We start from the raw sequence: 27,129 nt of genomic DNA on the forward strand, positions 1-27,129 counted from the left end.
GCCATGTTCTTCTTCTTTCTTTCTGTTGCTCCAAGAGTTGGGAGTTTGTAAGGATGAGAGGAGAGGTATTCTTTTGAACTTAAGTGGCCTTTAATCTTTGCTTTGGTAGCCTATGGCCCTGCTGAGCACCAGCAAGGCCCTTCAGTGGGAGCCCAATTATTCCTAGGATGAAGTAGTAGGCTGTCAGGTCTGCTGCAGAGCTGGGAGTCATCCGTGCCTCTTTTTCACTCTCAGCAGGGAAGCAATGAGTAAGGCTCACTGACTGGGTTTTACTTTACCAGGTCCCTTCTCTAAAGTCAGTTCTGACTTTTGTATTCTTTCAATCTAACTAGTTTGTCTTTAACTTTATTCTCCAGAGGAGAGGGTTAATAATTTATTTAAAGTACAGATCTCATTTAACCCCCACCTTAGTAGCTTTCTTGTGCTACTAAATGAAGTCCAAGTGCTCTAAATGACATGTTTTCCTCATGATAGAGCCCTGTCCTTATTTCTGAGTCAGTCCCTGGGGGGTTTTATGACTTCTGATGGCAGATTGTGGCACTTCCTGTGACACTCAGCTTAGTCACCCTGCTCTGGCCTCCTTTTGCTGTACTGTTGCCGTGTTTTGTCCTAGATAACCTTTACTCGTCATCTTTCAAGACTGAGCTCAGTTTGTATCTGTTCCTGGAAGTCCCGCTGGAATCACTAGGCCCCTCTTCTGTGCATTTACTGACAACTTGTCACAGATCTGGAACTTACCATAGTAAATTAAACCCTTTTTAAATGACATTTTCCAAATGCACTTGGTTTATTTAAGCAAAGGCCGTGCCTTATTAATAGTTGTTCTTACAGTGTCTAGGAAGTGGCTCTTATTAGAGTTAACTGTACTCACTACTGTACCACTGACTACGTAGTGAAGGCAGTGGTTAGTTCTTCTGAGCCAGTATTCATCTGGGTGATGCACCTGATTCTGAGTCTGGTGAGGAATTCAGGGGACGTGGAATGGGGTCTGGGAATCTGTCTTTTTTTTTTTTTTTTTTTTAAAGCTCCCTAGTTGATTCTAGTTTGTTGCAAGTTTGAAAATGACTGACCTAATTAAGTATTATACCATTATAGTTTGTGTCAGAGGTGCCCCTAGACCATGTAGAGTAAGTAGTTGTTTAAGCATAGTAAGGTATGCCTACTACAGTATGGATATGTTTTAGGTCACTTGATGGACATGACTTCTGAATGAAATCTCAGCTCCCTTGGAGACTTTCTCCTTCAGGCATGTGTTCTGACTGTGAACTCTCAGCTGAATGATAGTCCCACGTAAGCAAGAGTCTGCTTGAGTTGATAGTAAGCAAATTAGTTAGGCTTCATCCCACAGATTTTAGTTACTTGTAATTTTCACTTAATTTTAGTCTTTCAAAATGATTTAAAAAGTATTTCATTGTGGTTTTAAGTACATATACAATCTTTATGTTTAAATTTGTGTATACCCACAAAGTACCACCCAGATCAAGGTGTAGAATTTTTTGGTCCTTTAGAAGTTTTGATCAAATTCATTTCCAGCTAGAATATACCCCAAGATAACCAGAATTAGAGCCTGTGATGTTAGCCTCCTGGTTAAAGTGCTAAGACTTTTGCACATGTTTTTTGGTGGACATACTCATTCATTTCTTTTGTGTCTACACATGAAATTTATAGATAAGGATAAACAACTATTTTTGTGATTTATTTTGAACAATTAGAATTAAATTGTTTGAAGATTTAAGTAAATTTTGTATTTGTTTTGCTAAGTGCGTATTGAGACAAAACTCAAATATGTACAGGAAACTCAGCAAATATCACGAAGTTTCCAGAGATAAAGCTTTTCATTGAGTAATTTTTCCATGTTAGTAACTCTTGCTTTTCTCCCCAGGATTGTCTTGCCTGTGGGCTGGCAGGCAGTTAACAGGACTGCAGAATGGGTCTTCGGATTCACTTTGTTGTTGACCCGCATGGTTGGTGCTGCATGGGCTTGATTGTCTTTGTCTGGTTATACAATATTGTTATAATTCCCAAAATTGTCCTCTTTCCTCACTATGAAGAAGGACATATTCCTGGCATTTTAATAATAAGTAAGTTTCTAAGTATTATTACCTTGTGTGAAGATTTCTTTTTTCACTGTGAATGTTTTGAAGTACAGTGTCTTCCTAACTTCCTTTGGCTATGCTATTTCAGTAGCACTACTAAACCTTTAAGTTCAAGTTGTACAAAACAATAGCTTTTTGTACTTGGAGAGATAGGATGCTAACTCTATATTTATTTCATTCTGAATAATATTTCATTCTGAATAATAATATATGAAGACCATTTTGTCAGGAGAAAAGCCTGACAACAGGATTTGTATTTAATTGTAAACATGGGAGGTTACTGATTGATTGATTGATTGATTACTACTTTGGGACAGGGCTTCTCTCTGTAGCCCAGGGTGGCCTCAGACTTGCCATCTTTCTGCATCTCTTCTGCATGCCTGGGACACCAGCATCCCTGTGCTGGCTCGAAGGTGGAGGCATTACAATATAAGGAAGGGGATGGGCTATATTATTGGGAGATGAGAATTTCATGATCCTGAAGATGACCTGAGTGTGATGCCACTGGGTTTCCTGGATCATTATTATCTGTTGCAGCCCAGATATTACGGCTTGCTTATGTTCCTGACAGTCAGATCATAATGATACATCAGTGCAGTAATTTCCTAACCCAATAAGCCCATATTAAAAACACACAGCCCTGTTTATATTTATTATATTTATAAGCTATATGCCTAGATTGGGCAGATCTATCACTTTACTAGTTTATTCCCCAGCTATCAAACCCCTTGCTACTTGCAGCTTCTCCAGGCCACGTGGTTCTGCTCCAGATCGGCTTCCACCTCCTCTTCCTTTATCCTCTCTCCTTCCGCCCCCACTCTCTAAGATCTCCAACCCCACCTTTCCTTTTCATTTGCCAATCACAGGCACTAGCCTTTATTTGACCAGTTCACATGAGATCACCTGAATACATGATCAACTCCTCCTAGTTGTGGGCAGCTTCCCTTGAGGACTCAGAATTAACATCAGAATACAAACAGTACTAGTGCAATCCACATTTCTCCCTTTTTGTCCAATAAAAAGGCTCCTTCTCTCCCCACCCCCGATATAAATTGAGTACAACCATAATAAATATAAATATAAAATATGATATACAAGGCAGGGTAGTGGTGGCGCATGCCTTTAATCTCAGCACTTGGGAGGCAGAGGCAGGCGGATTTCTGAGTTCGAGGCCAGCCTGGTCTACAGAGTGAGTTTCAGGACAGCCAGGGCTACACAGAGAAACCCTGTCTCAAAAAAAAAAAAAAAAAAAAAAATTAAAAATGTCAATTTAGATAAACTCTACAGTTCTATACCTGAATTATGTTCTGATTTTACTTGCATTGCCATCTGAAAACCATCCTTTCAAATCTATATCATCTTCCTCAATGCTAAACAAATTGTTTGTTTATGAGACTATAACTAGTTTTCAACCCTGTCAGAAATTTGAGAATGAATTAAATATTATCTGAATATAGGATCCACAAAAACATAGCTTCCAAATTTAACTTAACCAAATTTGCAGAGACAAATGACTACCTGAACAATCCCCAATTCCTCTAAACATTGGGGCATCTGTCTTTAGCCTTCTGGCCCAGGATCATCTGACAGACCTTAAATGAACCAGGAACTATGAAGGGCTAACTTACTCTGTTGTGGCAGAGTCACACTGTTGACTCTCCCACATTTTATGTCCTTTCCTGGACAGTATTTTTTAAAATCTGTGGATGGATAGGGCAAGTCTTACCCAGTGGCTACCTTGCCACAACTGGAGCAACTCCATATGGAGGTTTGTTGCTCAGTATCTTCTTTGAACCATGAAGGGAGTCCTGTTAGGAGCAGACCTGGCTTGTAGTCAAATAATCTTTAGTAATGAAATAACCTTAAATGTCCTATTTTGTGGATTTCTGATGTTTTTGAAGACTATCTAAGTATATCTGAACTATTAAACCTTAACTACTCTTAGCTATTTCTATTTGAATAATATTGAAATTACTTTATTATAATTAAATCAGAATCCAATATAACCAGAGTTTACTCTCTGGCCCTTAACTTGTGTTACTTAATCATCCTAAAGAGTTTGTAATAGCAGCTATAGAAGGACTGGGTCAAGGCCTTGTGTTCTTAAATGAGTTGCATGAGCACAATGCCTATCTAAGAGTAACAATATTAATTTCAACTTTTTTATCAATGTATAAAGATTTATATCAATGAAAACCTTAAACCTGTATAAATATACATAAATTCTGTTGCAGTGTAAGAAATTAAAACTTCAATTTTGCATCAATATAAGGGTTTCTACCAATGTAAGATTATGGCTATACAATGCTTTGTTTAAGAGTAAATTTAATATCTTATCTCTATTTGTCTATTTCTCTAGTTTTGCTTTTCTTTCCTCCCTCTGCTCCTTTACCTAAGAAGGGAGGGGAGAGGAGAGGAGAGGAAAGGTAGAAATCCCTGACTCTAAGCTCTCTAGTTTCCGCCCTGTCCAATGCAACTCACAACCCCACATCTGCAGTGTTTACAGCTCTCATGTCCTTCCTTATTTTGATCTCATAGCAGCTATAAGAAATATAATCCCTGTCATACATATTGTGAGGTGTGGTCCTGTAGTTGCCCTGTAGTCCTAGCACTCAGAAGACTGAAGCAGGAAAATGGTGACTTCTGGGCCAGCCTGAGCTCCATAGTAAGATGTACATCAGACAGACAGACAGACCTTGCAGTCAGATATACATCAGTGAGCACTGTTTTCTTTTTATGTGTTCAATGTGTTGGTTTTTATTCTCCTATAAAATGTCTAGTTTTTTTGAGCAACAGAGAATTAGAGGATGTGTTTATTATTTTTCCTATGTTATTAATTTAAAGCATGGTGACTAAATCTCAATTGTTAATATTATTTTTATGGTTACTTTAACATTCAAAAGGTTTTAATTCTACACTTTTAAAGTACATCTCTTAAGATTCGTTGAAAGAGGCAATTGAATATCACTATAATTTAGAATAATTTTGAAGATAGAGTTGCTGAAAGGTTAAATGTAGAATTTTTAAAATGGTGTTTTGATCCTTTTAAATGAATCTACTTATTTATTCATCACTACTGGGGTTACTGTATGAAAGGATCTCATTTATTATGTTTGTCAGTTATTTTAGAAAATCATATTTTAAATTGATACATTTAGTGTAGATGTCATCTTGGCAGGACTATTTGAAATAGTAAAATAAATCTACATTTTGTTTTTACATATAGTCTATTGGTAAAGTTATCCTGATAGATGTTGACTAAAATGCATTTTTAAAATTTTTAGCTTGTTGATAAAAATTTCAAATGAAAAATGGCTAACTTCAGTGTTTAATTTCATATTACAGTATTCTATGGCATTTCCATATTTTGCCTGGTTGCCTTAGTGAGGGCCTCCTTAACTGACCCTGGAAGACTCCCTGAAAACCCCAAGATCCCACATGCAGGTATGGTGTTCTCTAGGTTCATCCCCTTTTCTCATGTTGAAATGGTATCTATTGACACATGACCTCCAATATATGCTGTATGTAAGTCATTTGAAACCACCCTCAAGTCTCTGCTCACATGTCTGTTTTCAGTTGCAAGTACTCCCCTCCCCCATCCTGTGCCTGCTCTTTTCATTCCTTTAGATCCACGTCCATTCTGAACATGTGGGTTACTTTACCCTCTGTGTGCACGTGTGGGGTTGTATCTCTAGTCTCCAGAAGAATCTGCCACCACTTACAACAAATCAATATTTGTTGAATGATACAGAATTGCCTGAGAGATTGTGGTTTACTTAGAACAGGATTTTCACCTTGTGATATTTATAACTTGCTTAGAACAAATAGTTTTACTGCTATAAACACAAGCTTTTACTTTTCTGAAGGTTCTAACAACTTAATGAAAAATTGAAAACCTGTGTTTCTGATATCAATTGAAGATAATTTTTTATTCTTTTGACAGAAACCATGAAAAATGGATTGTTTATTTTGTTATATACCAGACACAATAGGAGCTCACTTTTTATCTCTCTTCAGCTCTTTGATTATTTCTGTATTAGCTTTGAGAGTTCTATATTTTTCTATATGTTTTTGTAGTTCATTTTAGAGCTAGAATATTTTCTATAATAATTTAGTGGCTTCTAAATTTTTAGTTTGAAATTTTCTGGAAGCTTTAAAAAAAAATCTCAGTGTTCAGGTTACAACTTCTATCAGTTAAATCGTAATACCTGGGCACAGACACAGGTGTGAGTTTCCTGAAAGATCCCCTGTGGTTGCAGTGTGAAGCAGAGCTTTGGAACCAAAGTAGTAACTCCATTTGAAATGCAATTGACAAGTCACCATACAGAGCCCTCCAGAAAGACTAAGTCTTGGCTTTTGAGACTAGTCATTCAGGACCTGACTAGGCTCACAGACTTAGAGATGGAATGGGAGCGTCACAGTGCTGTTTGTGTAGCTGTGGCGCTGCATTTACCAAGTAGATCAGTTCCCTCGCAGCAGCCGTAACCCAGTCTCTTAGCACTTAATGTGTCCATTCTGGAGCGAGAGCAGAGGGTACTCTGGTTTGGAAGACTCCCTCTTCCTCCCGGGCAGTACAGCTGAAAGCTGTGCTATCCCATCCATGTGCTGCTGCTCCAGCACTGGAGTGCAGTAGCTGAAAGCTGTGCTATCCCATCCATGTGCTGCTGCTCCAGCACTGGAGTGCAGTAGCTGAAAGCTGTGCTATCCCATCCATGTGCTGCTGCTCCAGCACTGGAGTGCAGTAGCTGAAAGCTGTGTCTGTCCCATCCAAGTGCTGCTGCTCCAGCACTGGAGTGCAGTAGCTGAAAGCTGTGTCTGTCCCATCCAAGTGCTGCTGCTCCAGCACTGGAGTGCAGTAGCTGAAAGCTGTGTCTGTCCCATCCAAGTGCTGCTGCTCCAGCACTGGAGTGCAGTAGCTGAAAGCTGTGTCTGTCCCATCCAAGTGCTGCTGCTCCAGCACTGGAGTGCAGTAGCTGAAAGCTGTGTCTGTCCCATCCAAGTGCTGTTGCTCCAGCACTGGAGTGCAGTAGCTGAAAGCTGTGTCTGTCCCATCCAAGTGCTGCTGCTCCAGCACTGGAGTGCAGTAGCTGAAAGCTGTGTCTGTCCCATCCATGTGCTGTTGCTCCAGCACTGGAGTGCAGTAGCTGAAAGCTGTGTCTGTCCCATCCATGTGCTGTTGCTCCAGCACTAGAGTGCAGTAGCTGCACAACAAAGAAATGGCCTTTTCTAATTCCAGACCTGTTTCTGTGGTCAAACACTGAAATACCTATAGGTTCTTGATACTGCCTGTCAATAAAAGACGGTCTAAAGGGAGTAGCCATGATTCAGCTGTTGTGCAATTGTCACACAAGTTGCTAGATGTTAAAAATTTAGAAGAGAAAAACAAACATATTACTAAGTTTTTGTCATTATAATGACAAATACCCAAGGCAGACAAATGTTATAAAGAAAAGATTTATTTAGTGCACATTGAAAGTACCTCATGGTCCAGATGATAGGATGTGGGAAGGCTTCCTTACCTCCATCAGTCCTTACCTCCCGGATGTCATTTTCTCCCGAGCCCTCTCCAGAATTGTCCATAAGGCTCTGCTTACAGGGTTACAGGCTCCGCTACGTTGTTCTTTCAAACTCTTCCAGAAGCCTGGTTCATGCGTTTGTTCGTTTGCTCCTTCCTTCCTTCTTTCCTTCCTTCCCTCCTCCTCCCCTTCACTATTATCATTATTATTATTATTATTATCATTATTATGTGTGTATAGCTCTGGTTATCCTGAAACTCTATAAACCAGGCTGGCCTTGAACTCAGAGACCCTGCTGTCTCTGTGTCCTAGTGCTGGAATTAAGGATTGTGCTACCACCAAAACAAAGAAGAGAGTATCTCGTTCACTCTGTGGCCATCTCTCCAGTCTGCGTTAGGACACTCTCCCCACTACTGACAGAACAAGAGGATTCTTTTTAACACTTAGAAAGTTTTGCTTTGTAATACTGCGTCACAGTTCTTGGATTACAGAGCTTGACTGCCCTGCATGCTGGAGTTTGCTAAACTACTCACTTGGACCCCAGCGTCTTAAACTGTGGGTCCTGCAACTGAATGTGGGGGTCATGAAAACTTAAGCTACAGTAAAAGATTTCTGAAATGCAAAATTTAATTCTAAATCAAATGAATGATGAATCTGCACCTCTGTAGCAATTGCCTCTACTGAGCTGTGGGTGACCTCGCTGAGTTCTAAATGCAGTGCTTCCATGTATGTGTGTGTATATGTGTGTGTGCGCGCGCCTGTGTGTGTGTGTGAGTCCGTGTGCGCGCGCAAGCGCATGTGTTATAAATGCTACCTGAAACACTCAGGCTCATAACTCATAATCATGACATGCTATTATATGTATGAATTTTAGGTTTTTTAAAAATTGTACATACAAAGTTTTCCTCTTAAAGTCTTCTATGAGGAAACAATAAAGAAAACAAGGACTTAATATTCTTCTACCATATTTCTCTTACTGGAATGTTGGATTGTAAGCACTGCTGTTTGAAGAGCTGGGTGAGATGGTACCTGTCTGTAATCCTAGCATGCAGGAAGCAGAAGCAGAGGCACCAGCCACAAATTCAAGGCCAGCCTGGTCTGTAGAGTGAGTTTCAGACCAGCCTGGTCTGCAGAGTGAGTTTTGGGCAAGCCAGAGTTGTATATCAAGATGTGTCTCAAGAAAAATAATTTTTTTTGGCTTGAATTTCTGACTAGGGTTTTATTTTAAAACTTGTTAGATGTTGTTTACCTCAGCATTATGGCAGAATTTTCAATAATTTCTGAAATGGCTGGAGATGCTTTGCTGCTATTTTGTCCTCTGTATTTATGAGTCTCTGTTTTCAGCCCTGAAAATTTAAGATCAAGACATTAATCAACTCTGCAAAATATTTAAAAGCTTTTTCTTTTGCATTATCAAATATTCATCAAAGATTTCTTTATGTAAAAACAAATAAACACAAGTATTATGGTATGAAGTTCTTTAAATGTCAAAATCATGTGTAAACTAAATAATTGTTTTAAAACAATTTATGGTTCATCAATAATGTTTGATTTGTAGACTTACTTACCTGGCTAGCTGGGATCATGTGAAACTTCTCTGGTGAAAGGTTACAAGTGTGACCAGGTAAAAGCCCTGTTTGCACCACAGAGTTAGAGGCTCCTTCTCTGTAACCGGGTGTTCTGGGCGTTCTCTTTCCTTAAGATACAGGATGTTAGGCATGGAAGAAAGCATTTATTATCTCTGGGCTGCTACATGCTAATTCACCAAAATGATGCTGTGCTGGTGCTATTATACAGTTTCCATCTTGCTTGTAGTAGTAAGGCTGGCTTGAGGTGTTTAAACTGAATTCCAATATTGTTTCTCTCATGATATGTTTCCATTATAAAAGGAACTGTAAGAGATGATGTTTTAAACGACAGTTAATTTGATACAGATTTTATTTTTATTTACCAGTTTCCTTCGAAATATCTCCAGCAGAACATTTTCCTCACATTTTCCTGTGTAAGATTGGAGTATGCTGGTCTATAGCCATTAGACTCAAGTGACTAAAGTGGTAGACTTTAAAAAGGGGATTTTTTTTTCAGAAAACAACATTATTGACATCTTCTTTTAAAAAGATTTAGAATGTTTTTGAAAAATCTGACTTTCGTATTTGTGCAGTCCTTTAGTACCACCACTGTGTGCAAGGACTATACTGTACATGGTAATACTCCTAGTGCAGCTGCTATATCTGTCCACCTACTGTGAGACTATGACAGTAGTGGAAGCATAAGGGCTGACATTTTAAGACTTTTAGAATGGTAAAATTTCATTTTAGAAACTGCAAAGAGTATGCATCTCATATAAGGAAGCAGTTCCTTTATCTTGGAAGATGAATTAATAGTTTTTATGAACAATTCATGATGAAAACAGGTACCTTTTCTCTTCTGCGAACCCTTAATTGTATTCTGTTTTCCTATAGCCCAGAGGCAGTTGCTAACTGGGTAATAGGCTGGAGCTGATTCTAGCAAGGGGTTGGCTGTGGCAGGAGTAGTGGCAATTCAAAGCCAACCTGGGCAACATAGTATCCAGACCCTGTCTCATAAAACCAAAATTCACTCAGCTGTTTATTTCCATTAAATACTAATGATTTTTCCATCCTTTGCGTCTTTATTAGATGGATGCTTTCTAAACCCAGTCTGACCTCTAGCTTTTCTCTAAAACATATGCCCAAATTAATTCATTACTATTAAAAATAAAATGCTCTAGGAAAATTGGTTTTAGATTATTTATTTACTAAAACTAAGACTCAGTATTCTTTCTTCTTTAGTTCTTTTAGATAATATAACTTGTATAAATTAATTAATTGATTTATATAAAATTCTTCGAATATTTTGGCTAGGCTTAGAGTTTTAAAGATACCACATTCTCATGATTTTTTTTTCAGAACTGTGCTTCCTGTCATTTACTTTGAAACAATGGTATATTATTTTTGTAGTGTTAAGAGAGAAATTTATAAAACACGTAGAACATGCAGCAGCATTTATGGCAAAGGTGCTTGATTATGTTGGAGACTCAGCAAAAAGAGAAATGTCACCCTGTGGAGTTTCGCAGCAGCTGGTAAGTCTGAGCATCCCTGGCTCCCTTGTGTGCCTCCTCATAAGCCTGTGCTCTCTCTCTGTCTCTGCAGAGCGGGAGCTGTGGGAGCTCTGCAACAAGTGCAACCTGATGAGGCCGAAGCGCTCCCACCACTGCAGCCGCTGTGGCCACTGCGTCAGGAGGATGGACCACCACTGTCCTTGGTAAGGAGATACTTGTCACCACACTCAAGAGCTGCGGCAGGAGGATTAGCTAAGGAAAAGACAGTGAGAACCTGTCAGCTTTAAGAAAAACTTACATTAAAGTCACTCCATTAAACATTTTATAATAAAAATGATTCTTGCAAATCCCAGAGTAAACTATCCCTTACTTATCCCTGCTACCAAGAAAACATTTGAGCAAAAACTTTGAGCAGAAAAAGCAGCAGAATTACTACATACCCAAACACAGAAGGACTAAGGTGCTTATATCAATGAGGCTTGGAGGCAGAGTATATGGCACAAGGTCAGATGTGTGGAAGCACTTACCTCACAGCTGTTTTTCTTGTCGGGGAGAAAAGCCACAATGCCCACTGCTTAGATTCCTCTTTTCTTACTCAGGAGAAGAACAACACTTTTCAGATTCACTGATAACTCTCTTCTACTCATTATACCTTTTAGAGTGTTTTCTGTTGGATAGTAACATTTTGTACATGTTGGATATATGTAAGTGCTAATTAACTTTCTGTAGAACTGCCAATATTTTTGGTCAATAGGGGGCTCTGTTGTAATATTTAAAGTCATACTGTTAAAAAGTAGATTTAAAAAATGCTCTGAGAATCTATTGTATTTCATTTCAAAGCTGTCACAAAAAACTTTGAGCAAGGTATTATATTTAATTTTGCTTATTTAACATTGAATCTTGTTTAAATATTTAAATTGGTATAATAGAACTTTATAAATATATATTCATATATATCTATTTATACATGCATGAATATAGGAAGTTAACTGTATAATAGCCTCCTTTAACCTACATCCATTTACCTGCAGTTGGCCAAGGAAGACAGTTTTCCTTTGTTTAATGATGCTAGTCAATTTCACTTGCCTTATGTATAACTCATTTTGATAGCATTGCTAATATAAACTGTTTATTTACATAGATTTCCAGAGGCTAGAAAAACAGGCTAGCATTTTTAAATAAAAGCACTTTAGGTTTTCTAATTGTCTAAATATACTGCAGGATACTATATACTATGCTAGTGTTTAAAAAGTGTACCTTATTTTTAAACCTCAGTGGTATTTCCAGTCACAATAATAGCATATAAAAAAAAACTATGTGAAATCTTCAGGTTGTTAATTCTCACACTAAAAATCCATAGGACTTTTTTTTTGTATTATTTTTCCTAATCAACTAAAAAGATAATAAGCATTTATGGAATAGCAGGGCACTGCTGCTTCCTTACAAAAGAGTGCTATAATTAAAAAAAAAATCATCTGGGCAATGTGTCTGTTTAAGAGGTAAAGACTAGGTCTTTGGTGAGGAAATGAAGCTCTCTTTTAACTTTCAGTTACTCCTGAGATATTGCTGTTCCTAGGCTTCAGTGTCTGTTTGAGGGTAGTGGTGGGAGGTTAGCAAGGAAGGTGGCCTGGTCTAGATTTGGGGATTTCTGTGATTGAATTTTCTAGCAGAGTGCCGCTCAGATCCAGGTGAGGACAGTACATGGTATTAATTTGAAGCCGAGGATTCTTACACTTTAACAAACTGCTACATTTTAACCATCTCAGCTTCAGCTCTGATCTGATGATCACTATGTCTGGCCTTTGTTTTTGTCTCTGACTGTTCTTTTTAAATAGTTTAAATTCAGGCACCCGCATACTAAGCAAGGGCTCTTCACCTTTCAGGGTTAGATGCTGTTTCTGAGCAAGGACATGTGCTGTGTTGTTCTGGACCAGAGGAGGGGAGGAAGGATGCTTAGCAACAACCGAGCAGAGTTTGAGCTTAGGGGAGCCACTTCTCTTAGAGGTCACAGGGCTAAGAGTGGACCTGTTTACCAAGTGTGTGCTCTGTAATCTCAGATAAACCTCCACAAGCATTCCAGCTCAGTTCTAGTTTTGATTTTTTTTTAAAAATAATGTAAAACAATATATCTTTAACAATTTAAGCTACAGATTGAACTTGCTATGTATATGTATATATGCATTCTCTCCTTTGGTGATAGTGTAGTCCTAGTTTGAAGGAAAACATTTATATAATTTTGAGAAAAATAATTTTATGTTGAAATTTAAATTAGATTTTAATAGTACCTTAAAAATATACCCATTTTGTAAAATAGGATACTCATTTTAAATGAACCTTGATAATTTATGATTATATATTATCATTATTATAGTTGGACTTCACTGTTGTTTTGACAGATAGTACACGTAAGTGGTTTTGAATACATTTTTAGTTTCAGCAGCCAAGGATAGATATTTCATAAAGTAAACATATAAAAATAAAATGGTGAGCCTCGCAGTTCTGTCCATGTAGCAAGTCTGAGCTGCTTTTCTCTGAAGTGTTTAAATTGTTCTCCTCTGCTCAAGTGCTGCAAGGAAGGGCAGGGTCCAGCCTCTGTCTCTTCTGAGTATCCTCGGGCCAGTGACCTAATCCACTATGCATCTTCTTGTGTCAGTTGGCACAGGGCACTGGGCTACTGTGAGCTGGGGTAATGTAGTCTCTAGCTGGCCTCCTTGGTAAAGGAGAAGGCATGTTAAAATGTGTATCTTTAAGTAGTTGGAGTTGAGGTTTAGGTGAGACTTACCTTCATGATCCTGACGTGAGCATCTTACTAAACCTTCACTGTTTGTTTTTCATTTTCCCTTTAGGATAAACAATTGTGTGGGTGAAGACAACCATTGGCTCTTTCTACAGTTGTGTTTCTACACTGAGCTGCTTACTTGCTACGCACTGATGTTTTCTTTCTGCCACTATTATTATTTTCTTCCACTAAAAAAGCGTAACTTGGTAAGACATGTTTATATCCACTAATGTTAGAGCAGCTGTGCCGTATGTGTGAACGTGGTGGTTCCTGAGTGCGGCAGAGAGAGCAGAGAGCCTCAGACCAGTGAGCTTTACGGGACACTGGGCTCGCTCGAGAGAGCGCTCTGTTGCTCTTTTTAGACAAGTCTCTTTATGACTATTTGTGTTGAGTAGATTTCTTCAGAAGACAAAATATGAGCTCTTTCAGTATATGAGTCTTGGTTTAAAAATAACATAAAATAATGAGAACAAAGGAAAAGTATAAAAATCGTGGGCTTTCTTTTTAAAATAAAATCAGACAGGTTTATTTATTTTATTATTTTAAAAAAAATTTTATAGAATTTATTTTGCATATTCTTCCTTCTCCTTCCACTTCTCCCAGATTCTTCCCACCAAAATTCATCTTCCTCTCCTCTCCTGTCTCTCTGTCTCTTTTCTCTCTCTCTCTCTCTCTCTCTCTCCAAAAACACAAGCAAAACACCAAGCCAACGAAAACCAAAGTCAAAAATCACCAAGCCATAACCACAAAAGAGGACATAAAGCATGGAGCCTGTGTCGTGTTGGTGGCTCTGCTAGGTCTGCCCTGGAGTGCGGGAATTAGTGGTATTTTTTTAAGGTTCTCAGAGAACAGTCAGCATTTGAGAAGAAGACTCTTGGTCTCTGTATTTTAAGCCTAGATCTTGGCCTAAGGTAGCCGTGAACTCTCTGCCTTCCTGCTCATTTCTCCTGAGTGCTGAGATTATAGGCCTGTGCCACCATATCTGGCCTTCTGCCTCCAGCTCTCCCTAGCAGGAAGATGAGTTTGTAGAATGTTCTAGAGCAGTGGTTCTCAACTTTCTAATGACAATCCTTAATACATTTTCTCATGTTGTGGTGACCCCCAAGTATACATTGATTTTTGTTGCAACTTCATGACTGTAATTTTGCTACTCTTATGAATCATAATGTAAATATCTGTGTTTTATGATGGTCTTTGGTGGCCCTCATAGAAAGATTGTTTGCCCCCCATGGGGTCATGACTCACAGGTTGGGAACCTGTAATTTTTAGATATAGATCATTTGAGCAGTGCTCAGATTTGTATAAATGGTGTTGATGATGCTAGCAGCTCCAGAGCCTTTGGTTCCTGACTGTCAGTGCTGTACTATGTACTATGTCTCACTGTAGAGTCTCTAATATTCACAGGAGAAAGTGGAGGATTGAGCGAGGTACTGTACGTAGAAAGGGAGGCTGGTTACCCAACCAACTTTAGTTACAGAGCTGATTAAACACAATTTATGTTCCTTTTCCATTTGATTTGGGCCTTGGTTATATTTTTAAAGACTATCCTCTGTGTGTGTGTGTGTGTGTGTGTGTGTGTGTGTGTGTGTGTGAGAGAGAGAGAGAGAGAGAGAGAGAGAGAGAGAGAACTGATGGAGGTGGGTAGTTTTTCTTTACAATTACACTGCTTATGCCTTTGCATATAAAGTGCCCTGGTGATAGGTGTGTGGTTAAGCTGTGAAGTGCAAGTGCTGGGAATCTTAGTTCTTTGTGTAGTTGCTTTGGTGTGCATGATTGTTGTGAGACCTGGCTGTTCCGTGTGGTTATAAACCTCAGTGGAGCTGTGTCTTGAAAGTGATTAGATTGTGATTATTAAATATGGTATATGTCATTAAAATTGTATCCAATAACTGAATGAAATTAGAGCCTTGAAATGAGCTAGCCTTGCTCTGAACTGTCTTCCCCACCCACTCTTTAGTTTTCAGACAGGGTCTCACATGGCCAGGTTGATCTTAAGCCTCCTCTTTCTTACTCTATTGCTAAGACAAGCCTTGAATTTGTAGCCTTCCTGTCTCAGCTGTCAGAACAGGTTTCAAATGTATTTGTCATTTTCATACTGAAAATACAGTGCCTGTTTCTATTAGAGCTTTAGAAAGGTTTCATCTTGCTTCAGGTTAATTGTGGCATAATTGGTGTTAATTAGAACATGTGAATCATCCAAGAAAACTGTGTGAAAATTGAACCTCAAAAGAAGTGTTTTAAAATTGTTCTGTAGGGTTAAGGTCATAGTTTTTCAAAGTGTGAGAGAGAAGATTTGAGAGGTGTCAGTGGAGAGAAAAAGATCATGAAAAGAGACCCCCTTTCTGAGCAGGGCGGGGTCAGCAGCTTCTGCCCCAGGGGACTAATAGACCTCCATATTTAGATTTTGTTAATCAGTTTTACTGAGGGACAAAAAGCTATTCTCATTTTTCCATACACATATAGACTGTGACTACTTTTGTGCTCCAACAAAGTTGAGTGGTGGTGACATGGTGCATGGCTAGCAAAACTCAAAAATACTAAGTACCTGCCTGTCAATAGTAAGTTTACCATGGTAGTCGAGAGGTCATTTTGAAAGCAGACACTCTAGATTCAAATTCTTACTTTCTTTTATTACATGTAGGTTGTTTAAGCCCTCTGCTTTGTTATTTCATTTTCTGAAAGGTATGAATAATGAAACTAAATAAGTTAATATATTCAGCCAGGCATGGAGGTTTTGTCTGTAGTCCTAGAACTTTGGAGGCTGGCTGATTGCAGGAGCATCAGCAGGTCAGGGTCAGCCTCAGCTACATAGCAAGTTTGAGGCTAGCCTGGGTTCCATAAGTCCTCATCTCAAAAAGCTAAAACAACTGAGAAATAAAAAGATATTAATCAGAAATAACTGGCAAATAGCTTATGTTACATTTGGTTTCATGAAAACTCTCAGAAGCAGAGAATATTTTCTTTAGTCTATTTTTATGAAAAAGTATAAGCCATTGAACAATATCACAGAGGGTTTGGTGACAGTCAAAAGAAATTCCCATAACAAATAAGAATGACACAATAATACTTACGTGAAAGATTTAGAAATTTGAAATGATGAGAATATTTTGCTTTAACGTTAGAGAGATGGGGAGATGGCTTAGTGAGCAAATTCCTCACAGGTGGTGGCCCTTGCTTGTAATCTGGTGCCTGGGAGTTGGACATGAGGAGCCCTGGATTTATGACTAGGGCTCTAGCCTAACTGGTAGGCTTCAGCCAGTGAGGGACCCTGCCTCAAAGTAGGTGTATGGCTTTCCCAATGATACCTGAGGTTGTCCTCTGTATCACCCAACATGCACGGGCACCTGCATATACATTAACATGCATACACACATAATATGAAAGATAGGAACTCTAGGTAAATTAATGCCAATTAGAGGAAGAATTACATTTTAAAGTAGAGAAACTGATTATAAGTGGTATTAGAATGTATTTTCATGCATGTACTCTGTTTTTTTACATATATATTGACTGTTTTATATAATAATCCTGAGGAAAAAATATGCAAAGCTATGTTTTGGAAACTCAGACAAGAGTAATGCAGGCTTTTAAAAATAGTAATAATACCTTAGTATTAATAAATGTCAATCAAGTGCTGAGATAATCTTGACTATATTAAAGATATCTTGGCGTAAGTGATTCTTTGGTATAGGTATATCCCTGCTGTTTGTGCCTAGCAGTGTTGAGCAGGCATTGCTGTTTTAGCCCATGCTTTCCGGTGTCTTGGTAGTAAGTGGGCTACTTCAGAGTTTGCCCTGTTCTTTTCCTGTGCTCACCTTCATCTTAGAAGTGATGAAATGAAAACTTAAACATGTATTTTCCAAGATCATGTCATTTGCCAGTGAGGACGATTGTCATGAGTCTGATGTAGTGAATGGCGGTATGAACTACTTCATTTCAACTTTCCTGGAAGAAATGATCCCAGTTATAAACCTGAAAGTATCGTCATGTCTTCAATTTTGAAGAATTTATTGATTAGCGCAGGATTATAGATGAACATTTGCTTTCAGTTAAAAAATATTTTCCATTGTCTTTTGGTTTCTATAGTTTCACTGTAAAGTTAGTTGTTGGTCTATTTCATGAACATAATGTGTTTTTTAATGATCACTTTTATGATTTTTAAAATTCTCACTCTGTTGTTTTTCTATAATTCTGTAATATGCTCCAGTATTGTTCTCTTTGCATTTTTCTGTTGAAAATTTAGTGTAACTTCTTCAACCTGTGTGATGAAATTCTTCAGTTATAAAATTTCGGTTCCACTTTAAATATGCTGTGTGACTCTTTTGCATATTTTAGCATATAATTATGTATGTGTGAGATTTCTGCACTTCCTGTCTTTGGGTTTTTTTTCTTTTTGCACACCCCACAGTTTAATCTACTTTCGACTGATCTCTCTTCTGACTTAAGGATAGCTTTTCTATTCTACTCTCTTGAGTTTTAAGTCTATTACGTGGTACCTTGTATTTTCAGAATTCACATTGATACTGTTTCTCATTGATTACTTTCCTAGGGAAATTCCGCACTTTGCCATTTTCTTGAACATTTTAAAATACCATTTCTTAATATTTTAAAGATTTATGTATTTTACTTTATGTGCATGAATGTTTGGACTGACCATGCATGTCTGGTGCCCATGGAGGAAAGAAGGTGAAGGATCCCTGGAAATGGAGTAGGGATGGTTGTATGCCACTCTGGAGGTATTGGGAATCAAGCCTAGGTTCTCTGCAAGAGCAGCCAACATTCCTAGCTACTGAGCCATCTCTCTCTAGTCCCTTCTTGAACATTTTAATGAAAGCTATTTTGATGCCCATACCAGATATTAATCTGCACCCTGATATGCCTGATTTTTTATTGAATACTGGGTAAATTGTATGGCCAGTTGTGGCAGATGAAGTTGATATGTTTGATTTACTCTCTTATTTGTTTCTATATAGGATAAAAGAACCCTCTTCTTGACCCAGTTGGGTTAGATGACATGTTTTTCTCATACTGAATGGGCTTAGTATAATGATTCGTTTTAGAAGCTCATACTTACTGCACTTGTGTTTTACAGGATGTTTGGCTGCTACATTTTATGAAAGACTAGTTTCAGTTTGTTCTTACTCCTCAGTTGTATCCTTCCAGGGTTTCAGCTAAGAGCTGAGGTGTCTCTTATGGATGGTGTCCTCTGGTGTCCTCCCTGTCATGATGACAAGCAGTGTGGAATGTACAGAGAGCTCCCCCTAAGGCATCACTGTGCTCTGGGATCTCAGCCTTTAAGTTCTCACGGGGTTGCTAGGTTGGCTGCTGTTGACTGCCTTGCAGTAGCTGGTCATGGACTGGCTTTAACTGGCTTTTCACAGTGTCCTCAGGAAGCTCAGTCTCAGACATCTCTTACAGGTGTTGGTGGCAATAATGCTTTTGTAACAGTTTCTTCTCAGGTGGTTCTAATCGCTGTTGATGCTCTCATTTATGTAAGTCAAGTTCTGTGGAGTGTTCAGTTTCAAAACTTATGTGTCCCTAAGGTTTCAGTGCTGTTGGGCTCTGGACAGACTTGATGGTGAGGTAGAGATTATCAAAGCAGAGACAAGTCAAAAGTCAGTGTAAGTCAAGAAAACCACTGTTCTTTTTATAGAAGTTCTTTTGAAGATGACATTGTAAAGAGTTACCACCAATTTCAGTAGGGAGGTCCCCCTTATCACATTGACCTTAGTGGTGGTTCTAGTCCATATATTTATTTTTTAGGTCCTTCTTTGTACTCTTCCATTTTTCCTATAAACACTAAAAACTTGTATGCCACTCTTGAGTTGTGTGTGCAGCTGGCCAGAGAGTGTCACCCCTGCCCTGTCTACCTCTTACTACGTGAGATATGCAGTAGAGACCTCAGAGTCTCTGGATTCACTGGGAGTTAGTGGTTACTGTGCATCGCCCGCTGGAGCAGCAGGTGTGTGGTTGACTTTGATCCTGTACTTTTGTCCTGAGAGAAGGGAGAGGCGTCGCCTGCTTTTCCCTTACACCCTTTCAGGTAGAGAGAGGGCAGCAGAGCGTCGTTCTCCTGTCCTAGATGCCAGAGCTGAGTGCTTTTCTTCTAGGTTGGGAAAGAGGTGTTATCAACTCCTAAGTGTGTGGTAGTCTCTAGGATGGAAGTGTTTACTCTCTAGAAGAATAGAATTGCCTGTGAATGGCACTTGCCAGTGTCTGTGAGAAGCTGCTCGGTTATAAATACCTCTTGGAAACAAGAATGGAAAGGAAGCAGGCTATTCTCAAATTCTGGGAGATAAACCGTTTGTGAATCTGCTTTTCTGTTTTTAGAAGCCTTCTTTCTGAGATAGACTAGTTTCTTTGCAGTTACTTGGCCCCAGGTTTTTCTTTTTCTTACAGTAATTTCATACTTAAATTTTTTTTCCCCTGTAGTGCTGGGGGAAGCATGGCTGGCAAACACCCCACCACTGGATTACACTTCCTGCATCTCATGTCTCTTAATCTTTACCTTCAAAATAGGACCTTTCCTGCCTACTTGTCAAGTTTTTGGGAAATACTCAGAAGTGTCCTTTGTTGAGGGAAGGAAAGTATAGAAAGTGTAATGGGTAAGGCAGTCTATCTGTCTATCTATCTATCTATCTATCTATCTATCTATCTATCTATCTATCTATCTTTTACTGTGAATTCCAAATAGGATTTATTTCTTAAACTTATTTATATTGCAGATCTTCTGTTAAGGAAAGCCTGTGGGCTTAAAACAGTTTATATGATCTATTCTCATTGAAAATAGTAATTTAAAAATTCCAGGGACTATATATATATATATATATGGCTAAGTATTTAAGAGTACTTGCTGCTCCTTCAGAGGATCCAGGTTCAATTCCTAGCACCTACCTAAGGGCTTCCAATTATCTGCAGCCGCTGTTGAGAGGGATCTGACACCCTCCTTTGACCTTCATGGGTACCAGGTACATATGTGGCATAGATACAAGGATGCAGGCAAAAGCCTCATACACGTGATAATGAATAAACAAATCTTAAATTTAAAAAATCTGAAGGTTCCAACTAATGTAAGAAAATAATAAATAGGTGTCTAGAAATTTTCAGAAACTTAGTAGCAGGCTCCTTTTTAAAAAATATTCAGTTTTGGAAAATTAGTAAAACGTGTAAACTTTAAGTTTGGAAACCTTTAAAATGTTAAGCATAAATTTGTTTGTTTTTTATGATAGTATAGTGTTGGGTTTTCCTTAAAACTCTTGAAACTGATGTCTTTAATTATTGAGATAAAAATTATTGGAAGATTTAAAAACTTATTGCTTGTGGGATAATTTACTATTCTAATTAAATAAATTAAGTGGATATTGAAGGAAATGAACTTTAATCATTGACCAACTTCTATGTTTAACTGTTTTATATACTTATTTTAAGGGCTTTATCAGCAAATTTTAGTCATTTATTGTTTAACTGAAGTGTAAGAGACAAAACTGCAGATTTTTAATTAAATATGGAGGAAGATTTAGAGTAAACTGTTTTAAGTTATATATGAGGCGTGAATCCTTATCAGTCCTGCATTTTACAATTTCTACCATAGGCTAGATAATTTTGAACTTGTATATTACTAGGAATGTAGGGAAACATCACATTTGGAGTGTCCCTGAGATTGATATGATGGCTAAGACTCAGAGACAGTCTGTAGCTCATTCATTCACAGAGCAGCCATTGACAGAAGATGATTTGGGCTGTGGTGTTTTTTGGTATAGCAAGCATCAGCCTGCAAACACTGCTTCTATTTTTTCCTGAGGAATTTTTTTTTTCCAAAGGGGAAGGGACGGAACCATGTCTGTCTCATGTCACCCGAGCTGGCCTCAAACTTGCTATATAGCCCAAGCTGACCTTAAGTTTCCAATCTTCCTGTCTACATCTTCAAGTGCAAGGATTATAGGATGTGCCACCATGGTTGGTGTACCCGAAGAATTTTTAGGCTATTTATACTAACATTTAAAATTTTTTTAAGTACAGATTTAAAATACACTAACATGTTATACAAAATTTGCCCCTCAAAGAATGATAGATTCATGCATTGATGTTTTTATCTTTTTTTATTGAGGCAGCCTGCATTTAATATTTTAATGGAACATAAAGGCTGTTCATTCTGCTTTATAAAGACATCATAGTAGTATAATTGTTTTAATGTATAGCCATTGGCAACTAGATATTACCGACAGTAATTACTATCTATGAGAGAAAAATATTTTTAAGTAAATAATTTGTAGTGTTAAAGAGAGGTTATCATTTGTTAGCAGCTAATCATTTGTGGAATACCACTTCAGTTCTAAATTTATGCTTTTAAAATTATTTTTAGGTGAAGTAGATTCAAATTAACTTCTGATTGATTCTTTTATAGTTATTTTTATGTGAAGGGCAAAATCCTACAAACTACACTTAATGATCTGAGAGCAGAGGTGACAGAAGGAGAAGAGAGGAGAGAGAGTTTAAACAAAGGGCTTGCTGCCAATATTCATAAGAAGGGAATAAATAACGTGCAGTGGCCAGCCAGACTTTTCTGCTAGCAAGATACATTAATGCTATTCTGACTGGCTGATAGCTAATCGTGTTGCTAGGGATTTGATGTCATATAGAATTGTGCCACACAATTATGTGCCTAGACATCTAGCTAATAAAGACCAGAAGACTTGGTTGCAGGTACCTTTGAATATTTCTAAACCTCATTATAATTAAAAATATTTCTATATAATCAGCCTTAAAGATAATTAGTATATCACTGTTTATTGCTGTTAAAATACTTTAGGCCTTAATGGTCATTATTTAATCATCTACAAGGTCACTTATTTATGTGGTCACTGAAGAATGGCGAATATTTATGAAATACATGTTTAACTTTTTTATTTTTTAATTGGATATTTTCTTTATTTACATTTCAGATGTTATCCCCTTTCCTGGTTTTCCCTCCAGAAAACACCCTCCCTCTATCCCTTCCCCCCAGGAGCCATGAGTCCCACCATGTGTACTCTTTGGTTGGTGGTTTAGTCCCTGGGAGCTCTGGGGGTACTGGCTAGTTAGTATTGTTGTTCCTCCTATGGGGCTGCAAACCCCTTCAGCTCCTTGGGTAGTTTCTCTAGCTCCTTCATTGGGGATCCTATGCTCAGTCCAATGGATGGCTGTGACCTCTGTATTTGTGAAGCACTGTCAGAGCCTCTCAGGAGACAGCTATATCAGGCTTCTGTCAGCAAGCATTTGTTGGCATCCACAACAGTGTCTGGGTTTGGTGATTATAAATGGGATGGCTCCCCAGAGTGAGTCAGTCTTTAGATGGTCATTTCTTCTGTCTCTACTCCACACTTTGTCTCTGTAACTCCTTCCATGAGTGTTTTGTTCTCCCCTTCTAAGATGGAGAGAAGCATCCACAGTATGGTCTTCCTTTCTTGAGATTCGTGTGGTTTATGAATTGTATCTTGGATATTCTGAGCTTCTGGGCTTCTGGGCTAATATCCACTTATCAGTGAGTGAACTTTTGTTAAGTATAGTCAAGAAGAGTGTGGGATTAAGATCAATATGAAAAAATAATCCATTAATGCTAGTATCAAGGTAATCCAGCTTTCTTTGTTCATGTGTACTGACTTCACGGCTGAGAATATTCTCTCTCTGTAACATTTACAGAGATTGGTAGACAAAAACCATCTAATCTAATAATTGCCAGTTCTTTCTGTCAGTGTATTCCTTTTCTGTCTTGACAGCTGGAACATAGAAACTCTTTAACAAGCCCTGAGCAGGCACTGGGATAATAGGTTGGCTGGATGTATGTCTTTATGAGACATAAAGTATGTATGTATGTATGTATGTATGTATGTATGTATGTTTCTGTGGTGGTCTAGTTCTAAATAGAGGAGTGTTTAACATGGGAGACACTGCAGCCTTTGCTCCTGAGGCAGTCAGTCTCTCTGAGTTTCAATGGTTAAGGCCTGGGAGAGTGTTGCCATTCCCTTAATTCTGTTAGACACTGTCGTGCTTCACGTAGTGGTGAATTTAGCAAGGGAATGTTACCCAGTTTCTTACGAATTGGTCCAGCTTTTCTAGAGATTCTATTGCCAAAATATAGTAAGGCAAACATGATAATTTTTATGAAGTATTCACTGTCTGCCTGGAAATCAGGTGCTGGTCACATTTGCTCTATAATAACAAGTTGTATGCACATATATACAAAATGTAAGGTTTGATTCTGGGCACTCAGTGATAGTCACTAGAGAGGTATAATAGTGAGTTTTCCTTTAGATAATAATTTGCATTAGGATGTAGTGATAAAATAGTTTATGTTCTTTCAGAGAATATAGGAAGAAAATAAATTTATAAATTATCCACCTATATTTTGAAATTAATAAACAAAGGCTTAGATATGTAAATAAATCTTACAGCTATAAGGATTTTCAGACTAAAACAAAATGCATTGTATTATAAAATGAATTTTCATATCAGCATTAATCTCTGCATATGAAGTTATTAGTTTTTTTGAAAACTCAAATCTTTATGTTAGGTATGTCAGACGGATATGATCCAGTTTATTTCATTTCTTGGAAAACCAGACAACCCAGATCCCTCAGTGATAGGCTGGCTCTCCATGGGGATGAGAATGTCAGTTTTAAATAATTCTGTTTCTATTTTAAACTCTACAATATAGAGTCTATATAATAATATGTAATATATAGTCTAAATTTTATGATTACGATTTTCTTTTTTATGTTGTCATGTACAGTATATCTGTAGAAGAGTGCACAAATATTAAAGTATACACATGTAGGTCAGTGAACTATCCAGGGCTGTATGGGCAGAATTTGAAAGCCAATTCTTTTTTTAAGTATGGTTAATATATACTGTGTGACTTTTGCTAAAAATATTCATAATATCTCACTTAAAATAATATATTTTTTCTTTTGATGGACAAATACATTATTCCCAGTAATACTCCCATTAGGCAGCCTTCCTTGGTTCTCTTTCTTTTTTTTTTTTTTTTTTTAAAGATTTATTTATTTATTATATGTAAGTACACTGTAGCTGTCTTCAGACACACCAGAAGAGGGCATCAGATCTCATTACGGGTGGTTGTGGGCCACCATGTGGTTGCTGGGATTTGAACTCTAGACCTTTGGAAGAGCAGTCTGGTGCTCTTACCCACTGAGCCATCTCACCAGCCCCGGTTCTCTTTCTTTTCGGTGCCTATGGTTCACTTGGTTGTGTAGCTAGAAATACTGCTGTCTATGTTTGTGAACTTCCTAATAGAATTCTCCAATGCAGTTGAATCTGTTTAAACACGTACCCGTAGATGATGCATGTTGAAGCTGCTAATAGTTTCCAAGCTTCATTAAGTGTCTGGCTTTGGCTCTGTGGTCCAGGTGAGCAGAGCGTTATGCTTGGGATTGCTTCTCTAGTCTGCTGTCGCATCCTTACAATTAGACTATCCTCTGTGGAGTGCAAACTTCGTGATAGTTGTAGAATTTATCTTGTTACATGGTAAAGTGATACTTTTGGGCTTTTTCCCCTCTATCATTTCCCTCAGGGATGATTTTGGGTATTTTCTCTTCTTCCCTCTACCAAGTGAGTTTAAATTTTAAAAAATAAAGTTTTGTCAGGTAGGATTGGTTTGTATGGTGCCTGAAGCAGTTGTTACAGCCATGATTTCTTCCTCTATATCCCTCCTTGGTGGCATTGCTCTGCTGAACATGGGTGCAGTAGAGCAGACAGTCCTGCCATGCTCTTTCATATAAGAGTGTTTGCTGTTCTATAGGTTTGACCTTTTTTTTTCTGTGAAAATTAACAATATTTATACACACATGAGAATGGTGCAGTCTGCCAGCTGAGCAATTCTCTTCCACTCTGGTGACTCTTGTTTTTAGGATTATATTAGTTATGCAGAACAGTGTGAATGGACACTTTAATGTGTTTTGAATTTTCTGATCTACAAAGCTTTTAAAAAACTGGGAAACCTTGATAGTCCTCTTATAAACAGTGAATAACAACATCTTTCCTGAAGCAAATGCTCTCCAGGCCACCCAATGAGTGGCTGTCAGGTGTGAACAGGATGATCCCTTCAGCCTTCCTGGTTCATTTCTATATAGTCTCTTGGATATATGATCTAGGAAGGAACATTGAGGAGAAACTTACAGTCAAATGAACCAGGACAAAGATGACTGACTTACTGACTGCTAAGCATGGTGTTAGCTAGTTGATCCAAGGCAAAATCAAGCTTAGTTTATCCTAGGAGAACAAGGTAGATTTCCCATTAGAAAGTTAGCCTGCTAAGTTTATCACATTAATAGGTCAGATAAATGTATATCTCAGTATATGGTCAAAGATAAAATTTAGAATTGCCATATTATCAGACAAGAAGTAGATAACTTCCTTGGTCAGAAGAAAGTTTTCCAAAACCTGGGAAAACAAATTCCTCAGCCCTGCCTCGTATGCTGATGAAATGCTGACTTTCTGCCCTGTGACGGAGGGGCAGAGCTGGGGCCTCTAAGATGGAGAGAAGGAGGTAGAGACTCAGTGATGGAGGGTTAGACCTGGAGGTTCAGTATGGAGGAGATAAGTTGAGGATCAGTAATTGAGGGTTAGACCTGGAGACTAGCCTAGTTTGCTAGGGCTAGTGTAACAAAATACCACAGACTGTAACTTAGAAGAAATTTGTCCCTCTAAATTATGATGGTGCCTGCAGATCTGACTTTACCTTGTTTATTTGGGTTATAAGCACCCACCATCCCAGTGTGCCCTTAGTGGTATTTCCTCCATGTAGAAGAGTCCTGGACTTTTTTCTATGCCCACACATCCTTCCATTTAAGGGCACCAGTGATTTGAAGGAGTGTCCACTTTAGTGTCTTAACTTTAATTTAGTCACAGCATTAAAACTTCCATCTTCAAATACAGTCAAATTCTGAGGAATTGGGGGTTGGGGATATCTTCACATGGATAGTAAAGATTCTGAGTATAAATGGGTTCTTGATGTAGCTGCATTTCATAAGATAGCTTGGGACTTCAAAAGTGCTTTATTTAAAAGAAAAAAGACAGAACTAAAGTACAGATTTAAATTCAATGTGAGTAATGCATGTGTGAACTTGGATCCAGTTGTTTTCTGAAAATATAAAACTGATAAGTAATTTTATGTTAATTTCTGTACTATTTCAAGTAATTCAAATATATAACCAAATGCACAATGTAGCTTTAAACATAAATATTTTAGTCTTGTCACCATCATTTTTAAAAAATATCTTTTCTTAAGAAGGAGGCAAGATAGATTTTATTTGGTTAGAAGTAGCCATTGTAGCATAGTAATTTGTACTGTAACAGCATGCACATGCCTTAAATCACCCTACCACATAAAACCATGTGCTAAAACCCCAGAGGCTTGTGGGGAATGAAGGCACAGCATCCCAGACCTTCTTGTCAGTTACATTCAGAAAGGGTGAGAGCCTGACAGAAACAGCAGCATCATTTCTTCTTACCAGATGGTCAGGAAGTGCACACACCCCACTGACTTGGAGCAATATGGCTGCAAGTGTGGACTAAGGTTGGCTTGTGAGAGCGAGTGCAGAGCCTTGTTGGTGGGCGTGGCTCATGTGATGCCCTCTAGGAGATGTTTGGGGAGTGACCTGT

General features: G+C 38.1%; 1 protein-coding gene across 3 annotated transcripts in view; it reads left to right on the forward strand.

Annotated features, from left to right (window-relative positions):
• Zdhhc21 (zDHHC palmitoyltransferase 21) overlaps positions 1-27,129 on the forward strand; it is a 61,303-nt gene that overhangs the window by 10,492 nt on the left and 23,682 nt on the right. For all 3 annotated transcript variants that reach the window (XM_029476194.2, XM_021160134.3, XM_029476193.2), the window contains 4 exons: positions 1,883-2,081; positions 5,442-5,540; positions 10,783-10,894; positions 13,538-13,676. In XM_029476194.2, coding sequence (XP_029332054.1) covers positions 1,928-2,081; positions 5,442-5,540; positions 10,783-10,894; positions 13,538-13,676 — 504 coding nt within the window. In that variant the 5' untranslated portion in view covers positions 1,883-1,927. The remainder of the gene's footprint in view (positions 1-1,882; positions 2,082-5,441; positions 5,541-10,782; positions 10,895-13,537; positions 13,677-27,129) is intronic.

Source organism: Mus caroli, unplaced genomic scaffold (assembly GCF_978045245.1).
Source record: "Mus caroli unplaced genomic scaffold, Mus_caroli_1 scaffold_6, whole genome shotgun sequence".
Classification (NCBI taxonomy): Eukaryota; Metazoa; Chordata; class Mammalia; order Rodentia; family Muridae; genus Mus; species Mus caroli.